This window comes from Carassius gibelio, chromosome A19 (genome assembly GCF_023724105.1).
Source record: "Carassius gibelio isolate Cgi1373 ecotype wild population from Czech Republic chromosome A19, carGib1.2-hapl.c, whole genome shotgun sequence".
NCBI lineage: Eukaryota > Metazoa > Chordata > Actinopteri > Cypriniformes > Cyprinidae > Carassius > Carassius gibelio.
The window spans coordinates 9,923,228-9,948,411 of NC_068389.1; the positions used below are offsets into that span (position 1 = coordinate 9,923,228).

At 36.2% G+C, this 25,184-nt stretch overlaps 3 protein-coding genes across 12 annotated transcripts in view; 1 reads left to right on the forward strand and 2 right to left on the reverse strand.

Moving 5' to 3' along the window:
• Positions 1-10,640, reverse strand: part of LOC127935518 (sialidase-1-like) — a 35,493-nt gene extending 24,853 nt beyond the window's left edge. The window contains exon 1 of the mRNA XM_052533452.1: positions 10,125-10,640. Within this exon, the coding sequence (XP_052389412.1) occupies positions 10,125-10,190 (66 nt within the window). The 5' untranslated portion in view covers positions 10,191-10,640. The remainder of the gene's footprint in view (positions 1-10,124) is intronic.
• A 402-nt stretch (positions 10,641-11,042) lies between these two features.
• On the reverse strand, positions 11,043-14,758 carry LOC127935839 (sialidase-1). The gene is made up of 6 exons (XM_052534027.1): positions 14,542-14,758; positions 13,810-13,999; positions 13,473-13,735; positions 13,042-13,224; positions 12,618-12,837; positions 11,043-12,531 (listed from the first exon to the last, which is right to left on the reverse strand). Exons 1-6 carry the CDS (start codon positions 14,608-14,610, stop codon positions 12,311-12,313), a joined length of 1,146 nt encoding a protein of 381 aa, XP_052389987.1. The 5' UTR covers positions 14,611-14,758; the 3' UTR covers positions 11,043-12,310.
• Positions 14,759-16,105: 1,347 nt separating this feature from the next.
• Positions 16,106-23,850, forward strand: LOC127935780 (transmembrane protein 268). 10 transcript variants are annotated; one of them, XM_052533943.1, is made up of 11 exons: positions 16,106-16,423; positions 16,522-16,736; positions 16,857-16,909; positions 18,099-18,234; positions 18,563-18,657; positions 18,753-18,860; positions 19,811-19,969; positions 20,079-20,189; positions 21,784-21,870; positions 22,333-22,542; positions 23,014-23,850. In XM_052533943.1, the coding sequence occupies exons 4-11, from the start codon at positions 18,123-18,125 to the stop codon at positions 23,176-23,178; spliced, it is 1,047 nt and encodes a 348-aa protein (XP_052389903.1). In that variant the 5' UTR covers positions 16,106-16,423; positions 16,522-16,736; positions 16,857-16,909; positions 18,099-18,122; the 3' UTR covers positions 23,179-23,850. The 10 variants fall into 10 exon arrangements, with proteins under 10 accessions (XP_052389903.1, XP_052389907.1, XP_052389904.1 ...); XM_052533947.1 differs by having other exon boundaries at positions 18,102-18,234; XM_052533944.1 differs by having other exon boundaries at positions 16,522-16,569; positions 16,816-16,909.
• The last annotated feature ends 1,334 nt before the right edge of the window (positions 23,851-25,184 follow it).

Consider the following 25,184-nt stretch of genomic DNA (forward strand, 5'->3'; position numbering starts at 1 on the left):
TAGTAAATCTGCTCCTAACTGAATCTAATACTGCTGCAAATCATTGTCAAATATGCATTTTGAGACAAAATATATCTAATATTAATATTGCTGCCTGCACTGTAAACTGTGCTGAAGATCCGTGCCATCAAAGTCAGGCAACACAAACCTGTTTCAAGACTTGAAACAATATCCCCCATTAGCACATCCAGGAACTAAGAAATACATTTTCCAATAAATATATTTATTTTGTTAAGGAAAAATAACAAATGTTTGAATGTTCTACCTCAGATTTGTGAAATGTTCACCTGTTTGGCAAGTGTTTGTCATGATATGTTCTGACAATAAAGAGTAGTTTAAAACCACAATTAATGCTCTGGTTTCTACAACTTTCACTTAGGAGCAAATATCTGCCTTTAAATTTGAAAGAAATAAAGATTTGACATTTATTGTGATAATTATCGATATCGACTAATATAAAACAATTATCGTGATAACTTTTTTGCCATATCCCCCAGCCCTAGTTATTAGTTACTAAACTGCTTAGTCACTTGCCTTTATATTTGCTGATGAACTGCTCTCGAAGCCCAGGCTTGTCAGTTTTACAGGTAATGTGATGATGCTCAGCGTCCTGCAGAGGTTTCCTACGTCTTTTATTTCCCAGCATGGCGACTTTCTTTCTTGAAATGACTGGAAAAAATAAATACAAATAAATATAAGATGAATGAAATAAACAAGCATATTTTAAAAAATCCTGTTGATCTTACTGGAATTGTTCACCAAAAACACACATAATTAACATACTAACCCTCATATCCAAACCGGTGTTGTGTTTTTCTGTGGAACAAATCTTTATATTATATATATTTTTTTTTTAATGGAAATGTCATTAATGCCAAAAACCATTGGTTCTTGTGTGTCTTGTAACCACAATTGATGTCAATCTATATTTGATTTAAGAGCTAAAGTATATGGGAGATTTTCAGTCAATAACCAGCTAGATTTATATGGACTATTTTTAATGTGCTTTTTGTCTGCTTTGGAGCTTGAAACAAAATACAAATATTATAAAGTATCAATTCATGGTCATTTCATCTCAGTGAAGATAAATTATTAAAATAAAACATTCCACTAAAAAAACAATTCGGGGGCAAATAATGTAATAATGTATTACATAAAATATAATATATAAAATAATGATATTAAAAAATGAGAATGAATTATTTCAAATTACTGTTGATATTTTACAACACTTTTGAGAAAAACAATGATTTAGTAAACTACCCCTGACTCGGTTGTCTTGATTACTTTGTAGAACCTAAAGTACTATTATATGAAAAATAACAAAATTATATTTAATAGTCAATTTTATATATACAATTTGTTTTCATTATTGCAACAAATCATCAAATGACACAGGCTTAGAAGCAAACTCAAATACAATCGAGAAGTAAATAAAACCCTATTACAAAAAAATAATTAAACCACTAAAATAAACATACATCGTACTATATTTCATATTACACAATGTATTTAGTTATCATGCATTTTCAGGACAAGTCTTGATCTCACCTTTCCTCCTGGTGGGTTGTTTGTCGTCTGTTTCGCGCGTTCCATCGTCACGTGTCTGCATTTCCCGGGAAAACACCACCGTCGCTGACTTGCGTAAATGACGTAGTTACGTATTTGGATTTCACGTTGAAATTGTGACTACATTTATTTGGCCTAATAGAAAATTATCTGGTGGCAATGATATTTGTTTTAACCACAGTACTGTTTCTTCAAACTTAAAAAAAAAATGTGATGAAGTTAGTCTTTCTAGTGGACAGAGCACATGATCACTTTTTAACCGAGCACCCACCTCAAACTATGAACCAGTGCGCATGTCCGTACAAGCACTGGTTTAAAAGAGCAAAAAGTACCCGGTGTGCACTTATTTTTATAAAATAACACCACATCATAAAGTTTTTAAGAGAATTACAAATAAGAATATTCAAAACGTGCAGGTCTGCTGTAAACTAGAGCTCACAAGACTTTTGTTAGTTCATTCATTCATCTCATCTGCAGCGAGTCAGTCAGAGTGCTGTGGGGGAAGGGCGCGCGCGCGATCAGAGAGTGCTGTGGGGGAAGGGCGGCTGATCACAGTATGAGCAGCAGAAGCAGATCTCAGCTAGGGCTAGGGCTATAGTTGAAAATCAAAGTAAGAACTAATAAATCTGTAAACAAACATTTAAACGTGCCAGCTTAATTCATGATTCTTTTAAACACTTTTGTTCTTTTGTATGACTATAACTGCTCTCTCTCTCTCTCTCTCTCTCTCTCTCTCTATATATATATATATATATAGAGAGAGAGAGAGAGATACATAGATATATAATTTCTTGAATCATTCTTAAGATTTTCAAACCAGTAAGTGCACTGGTTTGTAAAAAAAAATTTACCCAACGTGTACTTAATTTTTTGAAATAACACCACATCATAAAGCTTTTAAGAGGATTACAAATATGAATATTCAAAACGTGCAGGTCTGCTGTAAACAAGAGCTCACAACTGTCTAAATGAGCAACCTAGATCTCTTGAACAGACATCTTATTTTCTATTACAGTTTTTTTCAGTCGCTAACAAGTATTTGTCCAAGCAGTTGTCATATTTTCAAAACTCTAAACACAATTAGCACAGCATCTGTCTATTGTGGGCATACCATTCACTCATTTCATGTCGTTTTCACACAATATGGAGTCATTGAACACATTTCCACAATGCTTACATTTTCTGAACAGACAAGCTATACCTCCCAACAAAATTATGGATCGTTTTTGTAGTATTTACAAATGTTAACACACAACATCCCACAATAGCAAAAACAATGTTCCAAACCTTAGTTACAGTATAAAAACCTCTGCTTCTGCAATGATATCAGTTCAAAAACAATTTATCTTAGCTGATTTATGTTGTGTAAATTGGGCCAACCACAGCTGATTCCAATCTGGCTTAGACTCAATTGCAGGGGTTATTTTTTTTCTATTACATTGACACTTATACAATACAGTAAAAGGAGGACTTTGAAGAGTAATATTTTTGGAAACAGAAAAAGACAAACACTGTAATGTATGGACGAGGAAGAGTAAGAGCAAGGGGGCCAGGGAGAAGAGCAGGAGCAGTGAGATGGATATTCTGTTCACTGTAAGCAATACTCTCAAAGCTTTTCTGTTCTATCATACCGTGTTTCTACTGTACCTCCTGCAGTAAACAGTAAAGGAAAAAAATAGCTTTTTACTGGAATGCTTTTGAATGTAAACATTACTGTACATTTGGACATACAGTTCCTAACCAAGAAATTTAGTGTAAAACAGTGAATTGCATGTTTTGCATGCAAATACCTGTAAAACTGAGACTGAAAAGTCTATGCAGTTTTTGTAATGTCAACAATAGCCAGTATTTTGAAACCTGGTGTACTTTGATTGACTGCATGTACCTTTTGAGGTGAAAACAAGTGTTATTCTTTGACAGAATAATTTAATTTTGAGTCAGATTTCCAGTGTTTTGGTAAAGTTGGTGTGTTGACAGAAAGATGTGTTCTATTTTGAAATGAAGATTTAGTATTTATTTAACAAAATGTGTTTTCGAGAAGAAAATTATCCATTTGGCCAATTGCGTTTTGTAGGTGTGAGTCTGTGTTAAGAGTTTAGAAAAAGTATCTAAAGTATGGGTAAGCGCTTGTAAGCGATTGAAAAAAAACTGTAATAGCATTTATTAATCAAAACAGTCAATTGAAGTCTGCAAACCCACAGCAGGGCTGATATGCAAGCATCTCATCTGCAGTGAGTCAGTCAGAGACAGTGCTGTGGGGGAAGGGCGCGCGCGCGATCAGAGAGTGCTGTGGGGGAAGGGCGGCTGATCACAGTATGAGCAGCAGAAGCAGATCTCAGCTAGGGCTAGGGCTAGGGCTATAAAATCAAAGTAAGAACAAATAAATCTGTAAACAAACATTTAAACGTGCCAGCTTAATTCATGATTCTTTTAAACACTTTTTGTTCTTTTGTATGACTATAACTGCTCTCTCTCTCTCTCTCTCTCTCTCTCTCTATATATATATATCATTTCTTGAATAATTCTTAAGATTTGCAAACCAGTGAGTGCATTTTTCAAAACAATTGGTACAAACCCAGACAAAAACAAAGCCTGTAACTTGCTCAAAATCCTTAATACAATATCAATGAACATCAGTGCCATCAGAATGACAAGTCCTTGTGTCATTGTTTACAAACATGATAGTCAAAATGCTTTGTCATTTTGTCAATATAACAGTGAACTATCATTCAAAAAGTGAAACTTGTATATTATATTCATTCATTACACACAGACTGATATTTTTCAAATATGTTTCTTTTAATTTTGATGATTATAACTGACAACTACGTAAAATCCCAAATTCAGTATCTCAGAAAATTTGAATATTACTTAAGACCAATACAAAGAAAGGATTTTTAGAAATGCTGGCCAACTGAAAGGTATGAGCATGAAAAGTATGATCATGTACAGCACTCAATACTTAGTTGTGTCTCTTTTGCCTGAATTACTGCAGTAATGCGGCGTGGCATGGAGTCAATCAGTCTGTGGCACTGCTCAGGTGTTATGAGAGACCAGGTGTCTCTGATAGTGGCCTTCAGCTCTTCTGCATTCTTGGGTCTGACATGTCACATCTTCCTCTTCACAATACCCCATAGAAGACAAGTTTGCTGGCCAATTAAGAACAGGGATACAATGGCCCTTAAATCAGGTACTGCTTTGGCAGTGTGTGCTGGTGCCACATCCTGTTGGAAAATGAAATCTGCATCTCCATAAAGTTGATCAGCAGCAGGAAGCATGAAGTGCTCTAAAACTTCCTGGTATACGGCTGTGTTGACCTTGGACCTCAGAAAACACAGTGGACCAACACCAGCAGATGACATGGCCCCACAAACCATCACTGACTGTGGAAACTTTACACTGGACCTCAAGCAACGTGGATTGTGTGCCTCTCCATTCTTCCTCCAGACTCTGGGACCTTGGTTTCCAAAGGAAATGCAAAAGTTACTTTCATTAGAGAACATAACTTTGGACCACTCAGCAGCAGTCCAGTCCTTTTTGTCTTTAGCCCAGGTGAGACGCTTCTGACGCTGTGTCTTGTTCAAGAGTGGCTTGACACCAGGAATGCGACAGCTGAAACCCATGTCTTGCATATGTCTGTGCGTGGTGGTTCTTGAAGCACTGACTTCAGCTGCAGTCCACTCTTTGTGAATCTCCCCCACAGTTTTGAATGGGTTTTGTTTCACTATCCTCTCCAGGATGTGGTTATCCCTATAGAGCTGGTAAGTCCCGCCCCCTCCGTAAAACCCCACTGGACCTCAAAGTTGAAAAACTGTCAATGCAAATGGGATTAATTTCATTAATGGGAGAAAATAATTATTTTCTGGTCCCGTTTGAATTGTGACATGAATGTGAACATATGTTGTCTGTGAATTTTTTATATAATCTTTCGTGTGAAGAATGTTACAATTTAGCAGGTAGAAGTTTGATAGGGGTAGACTTTTTGTGACAGCACTTTGTGGACTACAACTCTTTGCTGCTTTCGACATGTTTGAAACGTCAACAACACTAGCACATGGCTCTAGCTCACGGATTCCGCTAAACATGGCTGTGTCTTTGGTGCACTTCACCACCTTCTTTCAGGGAGAGGACAAAATCTTTGAGGCTGGCGAAAACCACAGGTAAGTCAACTTTATGGGGTGACGTCACATAGGCGACATGTAGTCTTTCTCGTTATGTCTTTTCCACAACTGCTAGCCGATAAATCATACCATATACTGTCACTGTTCACATTCATGGCACAATTCAAACGGGACCAGAAAATAATTATTTTCTCCCATTCACTTGCATTGACGGTTTTTCAACTTTAAGGTCCAGCTGGGTTTTACGGAAGGGGCGGGACTTACCAGCTCTATTGCTTGTACACTTTTTTTCTACCACATCTTTTCCTTCCCTTCGCCTTTTTATTAATGTGCCGGGACACAGAGCTCTGTGAACAGCCAGCCTATTTAGCAATGACCTTTTGTGTCTTGCCCTCCTTGTGCAAGGTGTGGTCATCTTTTGGACAACTGTCAAGTCAGGAGTCTTCCCCAAGATTGGGTAGCCTACAGAACTATTGAGAGACCATTTAAAGGCCTTTGCAGGTGTTTTGAGTTAATTAACTGATTAGAGTGTGGCACCAGGTGTCTTCAATATTGAACCTTTTCACAAAATTCTAATTTGGGATTTTCCTTAGTTGTCAGTTATAATCATCAAAATTAAAAGAAATAAACATTTGAAATATATCAGTCTGTGTGTAATGAATGAATATAATATAGAAGTTTCACTTTTTGAATGGAATTAGTGAAATAAATCAACTTTTTGATGATATTCTAATCATATGACCAGCACCTGTATACTTTGTATAAGTGTTTTTTACATTATGCCTCTGGGATAGGCAACTTCGGTCCTGGAGGGCCACTGTCCTGCAGAGTTGAGCTCCATCCCTAATTAAACACACATGAACAAGGCAATCAATGTTTTCAGGATTACTAGATATATACAGGCAGGTGAGTTTTTATCTGGGCTGGAGCTAAACTCTGCAGGACAGTGGCCCTTCAGGACCGGAGTTGCCAATGTAAAATGCAAGTAGACTGCTGTAATATATAATGTAAATATGCTGTATTGCACGACTACAGTATAGTGAACACTGTGTGATTGCACACCTGTTCAAGGACTATGCATTAATTGTGGGGGGAGAGAAACGGTAGAGCATATATTAATAGAATGTGAAGCATACAGAACAGAACGAATCATACTGTTAGAACAAGTTAAAGAATTAGGTTACACACATTTATCAGTAGAGGGTTTACTTTCCTTTTCTGCATCAAAATCATCAGCATGGCCAGCATGAGATACCTTAAAGAAACAGACTTATTTAATCGAATTTAAGAATAACCAAGAATATATATATATATATATATATATATATATATATATATATATATATATATATATATATATATATATATATCATTATTATTATTATTATATATTTTTTTTCAATACATATTAGTAGAAATCCGCATTGAAGCTCCACACCCCAAACAGTTGGTGGCGGTAATGCACCAAATTGGTATGCCAACCGCCAATAAAAGAAGAAGAAGCACACCTGTTCAAATGTTTTAATGACTGAGGACACACACGGTTGTTCTCCCAACATTCAGCTCACCTTTTGACCCGCTTCGGCCATAAGGTCATGATATTGAGAACATGATAGTGGCCCTTATTTCTTCAGAATCTTGTCCTCTTCTACCTCTTCCTCTGTTTTACCTCTGTATTCTTCCACCACACATACTTACTTCTTCTTCAATGCTGTTCACCCTGTTTGTACCTTGTTGTTCTTAAATTACCAGAGTGTGTAACACTGTGTTGTGTTGTGCTCTGTCTGTATGCTTCTCAGATGAAGCTTAATGAGATGCACTCTGAGCTATTTTAGGGAACTGGTGGATTATTGGATGATCGAATGCTTTACATTCCCCTTCATTAGTGAAAATCAGAATTCACCTCTGCAATTCAACAATTCAGGACAAAAATGTCTAATAGAAGTGTATAGAAAATTTGCTTGACAGTTTATGACAACTACTATTCTGCATTTAATGACTTAATGAATTAATACCTAGATGTTTTGGGGAGTAAGACTTGGGAGTATTCAGCAGAGAACCATACATTTTGATCAACATGGCATAAGCAATTGATAATGTAAGAAACAGATAAAACGTGTACATAATCAGTTGCATTTGTAATTTGTTCAAATGATGAGCAATTGCTTTTATGAGGTGCACAAGTAAGTAGATAACGTGGAGGTTGAATAAGAATTTTAGTCGTGATCTGAGAAATGCCCCAAAGCGACTAAGAAAAACTTCAAATATAATTAATAGAATATAAAATAAAAAGATGTTTGCTGTACCTTCTTTCCTCTATATAAAAATATAATATAATATAAAGTAATATAATGCAATGTAATGTCATATAATATAATTATATAATAAATGAAGGAATATAATGTAATGTAATATAATTAATATAATATATAATGTAATATAAAATAATATAATATTATATAACATAAAGAGAATGTTTGCTTGTTTGCTGTAAGTGAATGTGTTGCTCTGGTTACAGACGCGCGTGCTCTGGGTGGGGGAGGGGCCTGGCTGCGCTGTCAGGGAAATGGCAAGACGCAAAGTTGGAGAAAACACTTAAAACAAATAACATCACTTATAAAAGCAAGCGAATCTGCCTGTTTTCACATATTTTAATTGCTTGTATATTTTTATTGAATAAACTCAGATGTATATCACCACACCCACAATAACAGATTTAAACAGTTGCCCCTCCGCTTTTGGAAGGAAATATGTTACTTTTCAAATTCACATGATGTAATGTGTCTGTCCCTTCCCGCGTCAAACTCGTTCCTACAGCATTAATATCCGATGTAAGTGCTGTAGTCATGGTGACGCGGGGCAGCGCGATCTTTACACACACACGGAGCAGACTCTGATGCGAGAGAAAAACGCGAGGATTAAAAGTTGTAAAACATGCTAATATGAATCGCGAGAGCTCCTGCTGCTCAATGCATATTGGTCTAATCTTATTTAATACTAATTATTGGGAATTTATCTGTAATTTAATGTGGATTATCTGTCAATTCATTCACAATCAACATGTTTTTTGCCTCCGCCATCTTTATTGATGACGTATTGGCCTCTGATTGGTCAGATCACCAAGTCCCGCTCCCATAGCGGCTTCCTGCGCTCTGATTGGCCAGAATCCCCAAAGTGTGTATCTTTTCCGGAAGTGCAGTACTCCTAGAGGGCGCTGTGTTATACACACTTTAGTGGGGGGGCATACACACTTCAGGTACACAAATCACTTAAAAGTGATTTTTTGGGACAAGTGAGATTTTAAGCCTGGAAACCATTTTAGAGCATGCTGAATGCCACTGTATAGTCAAACAAATGAGGACATACAAAATGTCCTCAATTTTTTGGGTGGTCCTCAGTTTACTGGTGTGTATTCTGGTGAATGTACCCAAAAGTGATATAAGTAAGTGCACACACACACACACACACACACACACACACACACACACACACACACACACACACACACACACACACACACACACACACACACACACACACACACACACACACACAATGGGAACAGGAGGTCACAGAAGATCGCTGGAGAGAGGTAAGTAAGGTTTACGGTTAGTCCTTGTGTGTGTGCGTGTGTGTTCGTGTCTTTTAAATCCTGGGGAGATTGCAGGTTGATGAGGGGCAGGTGAGTGTGATCAGTACTCTGGTGATGGCGTGTGCTGGGTGTTTTGGAGCCTGGCTTCAGGCTGTTTTTAACCAAACTTTGTACAAAGATTCTCAACTATGTGCTATGAAAGATAACAGAATGATTTGATATAATACTGTACAATTTGTGCATAAAATGTCCATAAATTGGTATTCTCATTCTATACAATGTATCTTTGCCTTGAATCTACAGTAATTTACATATTAAAGTGTTCTTAAGGCAGCAAACCACAGTGAAAAATTAAGTGTTATAATGAGAGTAATAACTTTGCAACATTTTCATAAGAACATCTCACACAGGAATATTGATTTATAATTTATTTCCCTATTGACTTGTGTTTACCAAAAATGCCTATTATGCTGTCCTCTCCAGAAGACATTAAAAATTATGCCGTTTCATAACAAAAAGTGGAAATTCCATAACATTTTTATGAGATGTTTTAAACTATTTGAAAATTGGTCCGATGTAAATTATAATTACAAAACATTGTCATACTTCCCTTAAGAGTGTTAACTTTGATCATTCTGTCAAAATCAGTCATATTTAAAGACCAAGGAAGGAGGAGTTATGATCAAACCTCCAAACATTTTTTATATATCTCTGGAAAAAGTCTGAATGTGCTCTGTGCAGGACATCCAGACTAAAACTGGCAATGTTTTAGAGAAATGGATGAACTAAAATATAATCAGTCTAAAAGGTCTATGCATGATAAAAAGAATCGTCAAGCCTACCGTTTCATTTCGTGCAAACGAACACAGCACTGTCAAAAGCAAAATACGCAAAGCGTTCCGATTCATGACGGCAAGTGTTGTCAGGTCACAAACTACTGAGATTTTCCCTGAAGACAAAGCGCTCAACAGAGTCAGCCGAGCAATGACACAAGAACTGGTTTAACAGACCGGTCTGGTCTACAGTATATGACATGCAAATCAATCAGCTGCTCTTTTAGACTCCTCTATCTTGACTAACCTACGACTTAAGTCACATATGGTAAATATTGACAAATCTAGCATTCACTTCGTTAAATGACGCCAGGATGCTTTCAGACTGAATTTCAGCTTAATCCACGGAACTGTATTTTCTATCACTAAAATTACCTATTTAAAGGAGTAGATTTATCTCAAATTTCTTTTATCTAAAATATATCTTATAAATATAAAATATAATAAAATATATATTATATATAAAAATATCTTATGCATCACGTGTTTCAACATTGATAATATTACATGTTTCTTGAGCAGCAAATCGACATATTAGAATGATTTCTGGAGGAATCACGTGACACTGAAGACTGGAGCAATGATGCTGGAAATACAGCTTTGAATCATCAATTAAAGGTTTAATCATATTCAAAAAGTTATTTTAAATTGTAATAACATTTTACATTATTACTGTTCTAATTGTTATAACATTTCACATTCTTACTGTTCTAATGTATGTTTGATTAAATAAATGCTTTAAAAAAATTTGAGTTATGGTGTGAGGACAGATGGAAGAAGTAATATACCATCTGATTAAATATGGTACATTTCTAGCGATCATCTCGGACTAATTTAAAAGTGCAAATGGTACCCTGCTAAAATATAATGTTAGGTAAAGTATTCTTGTTCCTCTTGGACATGGTTGGAACTAAAACAAACAAAGAGTTGCTGTATCAAAATATAAAAATTTATTGAACAACAAAATTTTTATCTGGTATCTAAATTTACAACAGCCAAATTTGTTTACTTGTTTACTTTGTTTACAAGACTGAGTAAACAAACCCATATAACTTGAAGCACATGAATGACTTAGAATATAAAATGTGGTTTTCTGATATCCAAGTAGTATAATATGGAGAACATGAACACTGCTTGCTTAGAGTGTCTCAAACCCTTGCGTCTTCCAGTTCATGTAAGTCATTTTAAACGCCTTCCTTAATTTAAAGGTGCTGCATGTAGGATTGACACTGAGTGGTTGAACTAGGTATTACAGGCCAAATTCAAAATATTGGAGAGGGTTCACAATCCAAAACAGAGACAGACATTCCGGCCCTGAACGCACATTTTCAAAGGAGAATGACTGTAGCATTGCTGTTCAGATAAACTAATAATGTTAACTTAGCATGTTTCTTAAATATTGTATTGTAACGCTTTGGTAGAGTCAAATAATAATAATAATAATAATAATTCTTTACATTTATATAGCGCTTTTCTAGACACTCAAAGCGCTTTACATAGACAGGGGGTATCTCCTCATCCACCACCAGTGTGCAGCATCCACCTATATTTTACATTTTACATACAGCCCCTTTAAGCAACACCGGGGATGGGAGAAACACCTCAAGGTCATTAAAATGAAATGACATTTCTGTATTCAAAACATTAATTCAAAACTCATTTCAATCAACTGTTATACAGTAGAAAACAACCATCTTAATAATCTTGTAGATTCATAAATATTCACCTCAATTACATTATTGTAAACAAAAACCAAAAATGTGTAAGAAGAAATAAACAGATAAAAAAAAACAAGACAAAAGGTGCCAGAGCAGTTTAAAAACCATCAAATGGTCCCAAAAAAACACATGTGGAACCCATGTGCAGCTCACCATCTGCACAAAGAAGTTATGAGAACTTCAAGACACATATTATAGAATGTTTTGTGCACTGACAGGTAAAAAAAACTGCGGGTAAAATCATAGCTGTTTTATATTATATTGCTGTATAAATCAATCTCACACTGAAGCCTCAATATTTTTCCGGAGTGAAATTCATATAAAAGCAGTTCATAGTATAGACCAGATATAATGTAAAGAAAAATGATAAAAATTATTTTTCATCAGGCTGCTACCTTGGATTTCTCAAAAAAAAAAAAAAAAACATTTAATTTAAAAGTCCTAAAAATCCCTTTTCTTGGCTCCTCCACCTGTAGGTTATTTCCCTCCATATAAATGGATTTTGGCAAAAGAGATGGTCTCACAGTAATCTTTATGGCCCTTCTCGTAAATGACGAATATGAATTTGCTGTCCTCAGGAGAATCTCCCTTGAGTGATGTTATACATGAATAACCGCTTGGCCCCGCCCAGATCTGGATGGCCTCCTTTTCCCATGACTTCCCATCAGAGAAGGACCAGCGAAGAGTTAGATTGACCCCTGTGCAAGCAAATAACAATTAACCTTAGATTATTTATATACCTGTGTTATTTCTAAGTAATGCTCTGTGAACTGCTCTTCCTCACTGTGCTGAGTGCTGGAGGGGTTGGTGAAGTACATCACTCCTTGTTTCTGCAGGGCTCCGGCTGCGACGGCCGGGTCGATCAGGGTTTTGTCAAACACCAGCTCCTCCACAGGAAGAGTCTCGCCTCCGTCAAGACTCCGCACTATTATTCGACAGCGGCAGTGGTACTTGTTCTGGTTGCGCACATGGATGACTATACTTCCGTCCTCCAGTTCCACTGGCTGTTAAAACAGACACAAAGGATGTGAGATAGTACGCCAAGTCAAATAGAAAGTCAGTTAGCGCAAGTTGTTAAATATGAAGCCTACACTAAAAATGACTGTATGTTTTACTGATAAAGAGAAGAATACAGTACTACAGAAAAATGATTTAAAACCCACTAATCAGCATAGATGCATTCTGTGTATCAAGTTGTTTGCTTTCACCTGACACTCATCTGGGTTGAAGTCCAGGTCTTGTTTAGGCTGGTTGTAAGGGATGCTCTTCAGAGCAGCTCCATATCTCCAGGATGCACCATGATCATCACTGAGTATGCAGAAGACCCCATCGCCAGCAATGGATCCGTGACCACACACCACCAGACGACCCACATTGGGAGCATACCGTTTCTGTGAACACAGGCATATGATGGACTAAAACATATAAACTGCTACTGAGTGAGAAAAAAAAGCTGGAAAAAGACCATTTCAGCTTTCTTGTTCTCCTTTATAAGCATATGCTTAACCACATAGACGATAAAATTTAGTTTTATTTAACCGGAGAAGTCATAACAGCATCATAAACGACAGGAAGTCATAAAAGCATGCTTTAGTGTTCCCCTGAAGGAGGAAGAGAAAGTAAAGAGCTCTAACCGCACCTGTATGCCGAAGCCAGGCCCTGGAGCAAAGCTCTTCACCCCCAGCTCAACGGAGAGGTTTCGTGGGGCGCTCCAGGTGAACCCATCATCCAGACTCTGCACCATCATTGTGCTGGAGGGGTCGCAGTGATAACGGTGGAAACACAGAGAATAGATGAGTATCACAGCACCAGTCTCTTCATCCACAACCACCGAACCTAGAGTCAACCCATCTGCTAGAGATCCATCATCCACTATGAAGGAGGTGGGAGACCAGGTGACTCCTGACAGATTCACGAAAGAGATTACAATGCAATCTCATCTGAAATAGCTATTTATGACTGTAGTTTAGTGTCACCTTTGTCTGTGGAGCGTCTCAGTGCAATGAACTTGGCACCGATGTCATTGTAGGAGAATTTCCTGGCCTCAGAGAAGGCCAGCAGACTTCCACGCGTCGTGAAGGTCAGCAGAGGGATCCTGTAAGTGTTGACCTGACCGGCTCCACCGCCGACCCACAGCAGCTGCTCCTCGTATATCAGCGGTTCGATCTGTGGGAGCGTGGAGAATCACAACAATAACACCAGGCATAAAGAAATGACTTAGGATTGATCTTTAGAATTCTTTCATATGACAATCACATGACAAAACAATAAGCTTGTTGTCATCATATTTTATAGTACTAATTATTCTATAAACAAAAGCCTTTTTCAGTAACTAAATTCTTTATTTAAAAAATTAAAATAATATAAACTAGCTGCGTCAAACGATTTTTCGAGATCAATTACATGCAAAATAAATGTCTTTGTTTACAATAATGTGTGTACATGTATTATGTATATATAAATACACATATATACGCGTTTAAATATATAAAAAATAGATATTATATATACTCATGCATGCATACATACATACATACATATATTAAAGTCATGCATCACTGCATCATGAAACTTTAGTTCAGTTACACACTTCATTCTGCATATAGATGCTACAGTCAAACAAATCACCAGCATATATTTATTATTAGTAAAAATGACAGTTTGAGAGCAGAACAGAATCATGTGACATGAGTCCTGTGTTTATTTACCTGAAGCTCGTTTCCACGCGAAAATACCGCGATTATAAGCACAATTCCGAACTGTTGAACAAAATCCATCGAAACAATAAAGACAGCGACGACAGTGCAGATATGAAGAATGTCTTGATTATGGTATTTCCTTTAATAAGACTCGTGAATCCTGAAGGATCTACATGGCAACAACACACGACTCACATCTTTAACCAGAGAGTCACATGACCGCGGCGTGACGTCAGAGTCACATGCCAAACCGGAAGATATTTTATTTTAAAACGATTATTATTTTTCTTTTTAAATGTGAGGGTATGATCTCTGTAGACTCGATTAATTGTTAGTTTTGGTTACCTTGTATAAACTATAAACTAAAAATATTTGAAATTTTTGTATAGGAATTATGCAAGAAAATATGTAATATTATTTTTTACATTTACATTTAGTCGTTTAGCAGACGCTTTTACCCAAAGCGACTTACAAATGAGAATGTTTTAATACATTTTTACATAAATTTGATTTCTCCTAACAGAAAAGCTGTTAAACCGCTTAAAATAGTGTAAAATTTTGGGAGTGTAAAATAGTCCAGGGCTATCACACACACCTCGACCAAATTATTTCTACATCAACATCGTTTCTTACCTGCGAGATGGTTTCAGTTTGTTAATTGCATGCCATGGACCAAGTGTTCTTGTGTAGGGTCACTTTTATTTCCCAGCAGGTGGATTCAGTGAGTGAGAGGCCAGAAGCCTTTAGTGCTAATAGTCTGTATCAGCATCTGTGATCATATTTTACTTCATTAAAGTTGATCAATCAGTGCTGTAGGCCTATATGTGTTTGATTCATATGAAGCTATAAACCTATGGTATTCAGTTGCAGCAGAGACTAATTATGTTCATCATTAGATTAATCTGTCCACATCACAAAAGGTACACTTGTGACTCACATAAATGTCTTCTTTAATAATTTTAAACTAATTCTCTTGAACCCCCAGAAGGCTATCAGATTTGGAGATTTTGCTGCTTTACTAATAAATGTGTAAGATATCGGGACCCGAGGCAGTCCTGTGTTGCATTGAGTGCTGCACTATATGCAAGATATCTTACATTTTGTTTGCTAGTTTCTATATTAATGCAGACGATGAGGTTATTGGACTGAAATGTGCTTTAATTTAATTCAAATATATTTTGACAAATTTGTCTCCACTGTGCTGCATATTATCACTCCACTACAAATCATTATATTAATCATCATCATAATACAACACTAGGCTATATAAAAAAATAAAAAAACCTCATCGTTCATTGTCATACAAGTTTATACAAAATTATTGTATAATTATTGTTATTGTATTTTCTACAAACTCATTAAATACACATTGCATTATTATCTACTTTCTCTTTCTTTTTCCTGGGCTCACACACATTCAAGCACAGACACACACTTTTCGCCATGGCTCTGTGAAATTGTGTACGTTCCTGCAGTCATGTGTTCACACTGAGCTGAGTCACAAGCTGAGAGAAAAAGAAACGACACAAAATAAAGAGATAGACGACTATAGCACAAGGGGGAGGGTTTAAAATCAGATTGGCATGAAGGAGGAAGAGACACTCACAGAGAGTGAAAGAGAAAGAGAGAGCTTACGAGACCACGAGAGGAGCCTAATGGGGGAAAAATGAGAGAAAGACAAAATCAAATATGAAGAGATAAATAAATGAGAGTTAAAACTGGGAGGAGCCTAACAAGGAGAAAAAGAGCAGAGGTTGTGGCTACTGCAGGCATGACTGAGAAGAAACTGAGAGAAACACAATGAGAGAAATAAAGAGATGGATTTGCTGTCACAATCACACTCTGTTCTACAGCAGTTGAACATGTTTGCTGTATTCAAAAACTAGCAAAGGTGAGTGAGAATGAGATGGAGGGATCATTTCAGGGTAAGCTATATATAAACACACCACACATGCTGTATAATATCTATGTGTCTATCATTTTCTTCAGCTTGCAGGCTGCAGTGGAGTGAGCTGTGTATGCTTTCGTGTCTTACAGGTTTGTTGAAATTGCTGTAAAAGCATGGTGATTTGACTTTCCCGGGTCACAGCAGTGAAACATGAACAGCTCTCTGAAGCCGTTTCTCTATAATGATGCATATTATGTAAAAACACTGCTTGCAGCCACTAACAATAACTCAAAAAGGATTCAGAATTTTAAAAAAGGTTAAGAAATGCTGTCAGTTTCTTTATTGTTGAGAAACCTAACATCTTCTTCATGTTCTTGTACACGAAACTCTAAAAGAGAAGTTGACTGCAAGATTGGTGTTTCCTGTCCTTAAACAGGCTGTGTGACGTGCCAAAAGCATCGACGGAGACAAACTGGGCCCTGACCAAAGGTTTGCTATCGTCATTGACATTTTTTGACTATTGGAAGTTTGAACCCTTCTTTTGAGTTTCCTTTCTGAGTGCGAGATCTCATTTGAATGCTATTTAGCATTAGGGAATTATATTATAAATTTAGCTTTTCTTACATTACACTATATATATTACATTATGTCTTGACCTTCCTAGACATCATTAGTTTGTTGTGCTTGTTGAGGCAATATATCGTGGCCATAAATTAAAGTCGGCATTAAATAAAAATCTTTTTACTAAAATCCATGTTATAGATCTTATTGTGATTCATTACCTCACCATTTTTAATCAAAAACAGACGTACGCAGGATTTCTTCAATCATTTAGTTAATTTAAACCCACCTCACGTTCATCTGCCTACGCTTTTGAGTGACACGCCCACATCTCAACATCCAATTAACAACTAATCCACAGAATAAGTCCCGCCCCTGACCTAATTTTTTACTTTTTTGTTATTCTGTTATACTCAGGCTGTACGTCACAGTATGGAAGAAATGATCTCTTGTCAATGTGACTTTAAGAATGTGCACCAATGACTTATTCATTGGTTGACTTGTTAGGTAAAAAAAATGTTAGCCTGAATGCACTGTAAGTCGCTTTGGATAAAAGCGTCTGCTAAATGCATAAATGAAATAAATGTATACTTTATTTATTGGACTTTATTTATTTGCGTTTGTAGATTTCAGTTACATTACATACATACAGTAAGCCATTTTCTCATGCACTGAGCCAGAGTTCTCCACTTCAGAAGCACTTTCATACATCAAACTTTACAGTTTTGTTACACATATGTATGTTGTTGTTGTTGTTAACAAATGTATTTTCGGATTTATGGATGGATAAAAATATAAATCCACCATCCCCTTTGCAAAAAAAAAAAAAAAAGAAAAAAAAAAAAAAAACCAAGAGAAAGAGAAAGAAAGAAACAATAATTTTAAGTCTTTGAAAAGTATTCAAATTAGTGCACTATCAAATAGATTCTGCCTCATTTGCATATTTAAACATAACGTTTCCAAAACTTGAAATACAAAACAGTTGTCTTAATGAGTGAAGGATGGTTATATCTTTTTGCTAAAATATTCACCTTTGGTGTTTTATTTTGAGCATCATTTTCTTTTATAGGCAACTTTAATTGCAGTTGCAGTGACAGTGTTTGGTAATATTTTCCAGCAGGTTCTGACGGTGACCGTCTCAATGGAGGAGAGGGAGCGGCAGTGTAACGGAGAGGACAGAGGTGATGTTGAATCCCCCACAGGACGGTCGGTCACAGCAGGAGAACCAGGCACAGCGTCCACATGGAGGAACGGTATTAACCCTGTTTCTCTCTATGACTATCCTCTTTAGTATTAATATCAAACCAGCTAATCAAAACCATCGAACACTGAGTGGGAATGTGTCCTGAATTAAATGTTTGTAATGCCATGATGATCTTTTCATACCATATCGTACTGTAGATCTTCTTCAAGGCCACAGGAATTGAAAATATGTGATCCAGTTAATCCACTCTCCTTCTTTACTTTCATTTTTAATTTTCTTAATAGGCTTAATCTAGCTCAAATTCACCCTGACAACAAGAGACACCAGCCTATTAAAGCTGAGATTTCCGTTTTGAATTAAAAGTGTCTTTCTGTCAGGTGAGTGTGTGGCGTCTGTGTCCACATCCACTTGGTTCACTCCCAGCTTTGACTTCACACACTGCAGGACTCTTCTGGAAACCAAGGGCTTCCAGGCTAGTACATTTCCAGCATGCAATCATCATCTACACATTTCTAAATTATTCAGCGTCTTACTTCCATGTGTATTTTGATGTTAAATCTATTTCAGATTCCAGAAGAAGACTTTGAGGCTCCACTTCGTTTAGCGCTGGACCACCCGTCCATCAGAAGATACCTACTTTTCAACTCAAACATTTTTAATGTCATCATGTCACCAGTAAGAAAACACATTGTTTAACACAGCTGTTCACACACATTCCAGCACTGAGCAAAGCTAATAGGACTCTGGGAAACTCATAGAACCTGTTATGTGTAGGCCCAGGTCATATTTCAGTCCAAAATCAAAAGATATATATATAAGATATATATATAAGATATATATAAGATATATATAAATATATATATATATATATATATATATATATATATATATATATATATATATATATATATATATTATTTTATTTTATTTTTTTTACTTTTTATTAGAACCATTAAGATTTTTATTACTGTATTGTAAAAAAAAAAGCACTTTTACTAATTAAATCAAATATATATTAAATGGTAATTAAATAAAGTTAATTATTTAAATTTTTATTAAGTTGTATTTATTTAAATCATTGTAGTATTGTTGTTGCCTTTAATTTAGGCTGATTTAGATTAAAAAAATTATTAATAGTCGTTCACATCATGAACGATATCTAAAAAGATAAGTCGACTGTGTTGTTGTTATCATAGTTGTGGTATGAATTTCCACATTCTCAATTATTAAAACCTTATATTTATCCATACTGTTTTTAACTATTGTTCTGTAAACAGGCCTTTATAATAATATATTTACTTTACCATATATGCTCTAAAAAATACAGTGTAAAAAATACAGTTAATAAATCTAAAAGAATGAGTAAGTAAGCACATATGGTGACAATTTAAATAAAAAGAGGGCACAAAATAAGAAGTCATTTGAATGCATTCTTAATTTGTGGTTAAATATTGACACTTCACTAGCTAAACACTAGTTCAACAGTACAAGAAAAAAAAAACATTACCGTATGACCACCTTTCACTATTTTGCACAAAACACTTCCAATCAGTAGATGACAGAAAAAAGCAGGCAGGAATCTGGAGGATCAGATGACTGTTTTGTGTGCTCCACGTCTGTTGCAGCTCTTGTATCTGGTGCTGTGGTGCACTGTGTACTCGACCATTCACATGTACCTCCATAGCAGCGCCACAGACTTCTGGGTGCTGTGTCTGTGTGTCAGTCTGGTGTCTGTACTCCTCACCGCCGCCATCAACCTCATCTTCCACTACAGCAACAAAGAGGTGGGCTGTCACACGACACATCACCTCTGATCACATCACTCCCTCTTCATAGTAACAATGAACTCATATTCCCTTTTAATGCAAAGGCTAACAGGTGCATCTGTTTCAGATCAACATGAACACAGATGTGCGGTTGGTGGGGGTGAATGAGCACATGGTCAGGCACAAGCTGCTGTTGGGAGTGGCTGACTGGGTCCAGAAATGCAGAGGAAATCTGCAGGTAATTACTTCTGCACTAAAATGCATTTTTTCCTGTATACTGTATCTCGAATCATGCGGCCTGCAAGTCTTGTCAGCACAATCGTGATTCTTTAGGCCCTTTTGAATTGGGTAAGGAGTCAATTATAGTTTTGTGGCAGAAGGTAACAGGTATTGATCATCATTTTTGATTGTGTGATACTTTGTACACAATTTTATTACCGATTACCAGTTTATGTGGTCTCTTACTCACAAAACAACATTTCCCATCATCCTCTGTGGCTGCATGAGAAACTTAAAGGGATATTTCACTCAAATATGAACACTGTTGTCATTTCTTACCCTCATAAAGAGGTGTAAAGTATTTGAGTAAACGTAATTAATTACTGTACTTGAGTATCTTTTTGGATACTCTGTAGTTTTACTGAGTATTAAAGATATTAGAAACTTTTACTTTTTATTTCACTCCATTTTTGAATAAGCATCTTTACTCCACTACATTTGTAATGAGTATTGCAATTGCACATTTTGAAAAGAAGTGATATAACCAACTACTGGGCAGTGAAAGAACGATTTCTTGTGCCTTTTTCTCTTACTCGGCCAAACTTTATTACAAAGCTACTTCATTTGAATGCCAGTTCCTTAGCAACAGGAATGAGGCTGAAACCAGTGTGTTTTTCTCTGTTCTCTTCTATTCTTATCCTGTTATTTAATTAAAAGAAAAAAAATACTTTCTTGTTTTTCCACTTTCACTCATCCTTGAACCTATACTTGTTAATATATATATATATATATATATATATATATATATATATATATATACATATAAATGTGTGTGTGTGTGTTAAAATCAGATACTCGAGTTTTAATCAAGTTGTTTTGAAATCGGTGACTTGTAACTTGTAGTGGAGTAATCTTCACTGTAAGGCACCTGTAGTTTTACTCAAATATAATTTTTCAGGTTCTTTTTACACCTCTTGCCCTCTAGCTGTTCAAAACCTGTTTGACGCTCTTTCTTTTGCACAGTGTCTCTGTGTTAGTTTTGTCCAAACAAAGTCATTGTTCACCAAAATTGTTCATGTAGGTTATCAACATTCTTCAAAATATCAACTTTTGTATTCCAGGGAATACATAAAGTCCAACAGGTTTGGGGCGACATTAGGGTGTGTAAATGTGAACTATCCCTTTAAAATACACATATGAAGCATTAACTACACACTTACTAGCATCCTTTGCTCTTATATTTCTTGCATTATTGCAAAAAAAAAAAAAAATCTTCCTGTTTTTGATTGGGAGTGAAATAGCGAAAAAGAAAAATGAAATAATGTATTTCAAATGAATTTGTCTATTTTCAACCCAATGTTTTGCGTGCATTTCAATCGTAAATACGATTTCTGAATTTGCAAGCAAGAATTTCCGTGCCATGAGAGTTTAGAGAAACAGTTACTGGTTTAGTGGTTTCAGAGTCTAAGAGATTGTGAACTGCACTGTATTATCAGATAACTGAATGTCTTCCTGAGTCACACTCTTATCTTGATGTTTTTCTTCATAATGTTTAGAGTCATGAACAGACTTGTTTAACTGCTCTTCTTCTTGATCTTTCTTTCTGTCTGCAGCTCTTCTGTGTGCACTGGGACTTGTCCCCATGTCTCACATCTCTGACTGAAGTGCTGCAGGACAGTTTTGTCAGGGATCAAGTACAGGTTAGCTTGCTTTTGTTCATTGATTTCTTCAGGGCTCCATAGAAAATAATCAATACAGAAATGTGTTGGACTACAAAAATAGTGGTACATCAAACAACTGTAGAGCACAGATTAAACTAAAAAAATAAATAAAAAAAACTGTCTGTTACCTGAAATAAAATAAAATATTAAAAAGAGTAAACATTTTATTTCAGCTAGTTGCAAGTCATTATTTTTCACTTTATTCAGGTTTACTCAGTGTACTAAAATAACCAAAACAGAAATAATATATATATATATATATATATATATATATATATATATATATATATATATATAAAGCAATAACATGATGCACAACACACAACAAAATGTACTACAAAACTGTGACTAAAATTTATAATATGAATCAAACTCAGTGATACTAAAATAACACTGCTAGAGAACGAAATACTGTCACAAAGTTCCTGTTTTACTCTGCAGAACAAACTCAAGAAAAGAATGTCCCACCTAGTTCTAGTGACGGAGGTCACGACCCTTGACCCCGAGGCTGGAGAACAGGAGGAGGAGCTCCCAGAAGAAGAGCGGCCGCTGCTGGAGGGACGAGAGCGAAGCGCATCCACTAGTCAACGGGACGACTCTAAACTCACCAAAAACTTCAGCTTGATGCCTGACACCACTCTCTCACATCAGGTGAGAAAAAAAATATTAATATAATAAATAATATACAAATCAGTCAATGTCCCTATATATTCTTAAACCAGTGGTGAATGACAATTTTACATGAAAGCTGATTAAATTTAGGCAGAACATTAAAATTGATCAAATACAACACATGGTATCAATAGAAGATTTTTTGTAGTTTACCATATTTTTTTCCCAATATATTAAAAAATCCTTGATAATTAAGGATGCATAATAATATTTTCCAGCATCAAAACAATTGTCATTATAGGGAAATGAATGGGACAGGTTTGGGAGACCTCCTCCTATAATGCATATATTTATTTATAAGAAAATGATGTTCAAAATAAATATTTAGTTATATTTAGAATAGTAGTGTATTTGTTATAAGCTTCCCTTGCCTCTGATTGACCACCAAACCGTCTTAGGTAGAATCTTGAAACCGTTTTAAGTCAAAAAATGTGCGTCTGTTTTCTTCAGGCGATTGCTCAGCAGCTCCTGATGACCTACAGTGCACTTTATGTCAGACTGCTGGTATCAAACAAGCTTCCTGTTCCTCCCCAGCGGCCTTCAGGTGCAGAGAAAAATCATTCCACTTCCTCTCTGTGTCTGTGTGAGTACGTGGAGCTAAAGCTTCTGCGGTAGACGTGACTATCAAATCTCACATTCAAAGGTATTAGTCATCCATTTCTTGGGGATGATTGTTTTGCTGTCCATTATGATATAGTCACAGACTGTTCTTGCTGCTCTTGAAACTGTTATGATTTTGTCAGTATACTAAATATATATAGTTGACTTATTGTGGTTTTCTGTTTGCACTATATGCTCACTATGAGTGAAAGAATGAAGTGACAGCTGATTCTTTCCTCTTCCATGTTAAGTTCTTGCATTAAATCAGACAAGCTGACAAGACATCAGTCTGCCAATCGAAACTCTCTGTTATTATTACTTAAAGGAGTAGATCACCCAAAAATGAAAGCATGCTGAAAATGTTAATGTTGGATCTAGATGAGTTTGTTGCTTCGTCTGAACCGATTTGGGGAAATGTAACATTAGATCACTTGTTCACCAGTGGATCCTGTAATGCTGAATTCTCCTGAAAGTGAGTGAATTGTTCTCTTAAGGAATACTTGATTCTGATTGGTCAATCGCAGTAAGTTTGAGATATGTTATCGCTTGATAACCACCGGTAAAAGCTGATAACACAGGCTCATCCGGGTAACTGAAGTCAGCGCTGTACTCTTGCCAGGAACAGTTTTTTCTTGGTGGAAGATTTGTGTTTGTTTAGCTAATAAAATATTAAAACTTGATTCCAAATTGTGTACAATTATTTTATTTCATCTTAGTATCACAGACTCGCTCTCGTTTCATAGAAACGTAGCTGCTGTCATTTTGTTACGATTGTTTTGTTAGCTGTAATGGATTATAAGAGAACTAACAAACTGGTAAGATTTTGAAACATTTTCATCTTAAATCTTTTATCACCATAATTATTTCTGTGGTGAGATGTTGTGTAATAAATGGTTTGACTGCACTGCATCCCTTAAATGTCCGTCTACATGCAGCTTTTTCACAACTGCTGTCTTCACGGAAGCTTTGCCTTCAAATATTTCAACTCAAATCGATATTTTGTGTCTAAATATTCACTTATGTGGCAAGTAGTTGTGTAATAGGCGGTATAATGTACATCCAGCCGGTTGTTATCACAGAATAACCCCCTTCAGGCTGATGCAAGACCCTTATTCTGCAAAAACAACCAGCTGGATTTACATTATCCCTTACTTAAAGTCCCCATGAAATCAAAATTGACTATATTTACTTTGTTTGCCTAAATTGATAGTTTTGTGCTGAAAAATTCATCCATGCGAGTCAATCCACACACAAAATTTTTTTTGGCTTCATAATCTTTAATCAAAATCTGAAAATGCCTCTCCCCTCTGCATTAGAGGACCTTCACTGATGACGTAAGCTTGAGGAATTTGGAGTCTGCTTAATCCGTAACCACGCCCCTCCAACTGACAGTAGACAGGCTGCCTGTGTGTTTGCGAGCATTTACAGCGCGTGAAAGGAGGGATGGCGAGGAGGTGCATTTTTGGGTGTGGAACTCACGGAACACTTTTTCCTTTCCCTAAAATTCCCTCGTTACGGTCCAGATGGCTCGAGCAAGGAGGGATAACAGAGTGGTCACGGATGTGCTCGAAGCACTTCACGCGCGAATGCTTAAAAAATTGCGGTGATTCAGGTGGCGAGTAATCCTCAACAACCGATTGTAAACTTGCGTTTAGATCTGCCTCCATTTTTTTAATTAAACACCTACTTATCTAGATCCAATCAGGTGCTAGTTGGAAAATAAGCTGCCACGCCCACTATTTTCCTCATTTATTATTCCGTTTATTTCGGAAATACGTCACAACACTGGAGAAAAGTCGTTTGCAACTTCCGTTTCACGGGGACTTTAATGCATAAGCTTATGTTAACTAACCATTTTACGGATAGAAAATTGATTGGCTAGTGAAAAGTGTCTTTATATAAGAAGTAGTTGGAGGGGGCGGGGCTAAAAACAAAAGGGACTGATGATGTCAATGAAACGGGAAAGTTAAGTGGCGGAGAAAGTTATTTACATTGTGCTGAAAAATTGCGAAGTCAAATAT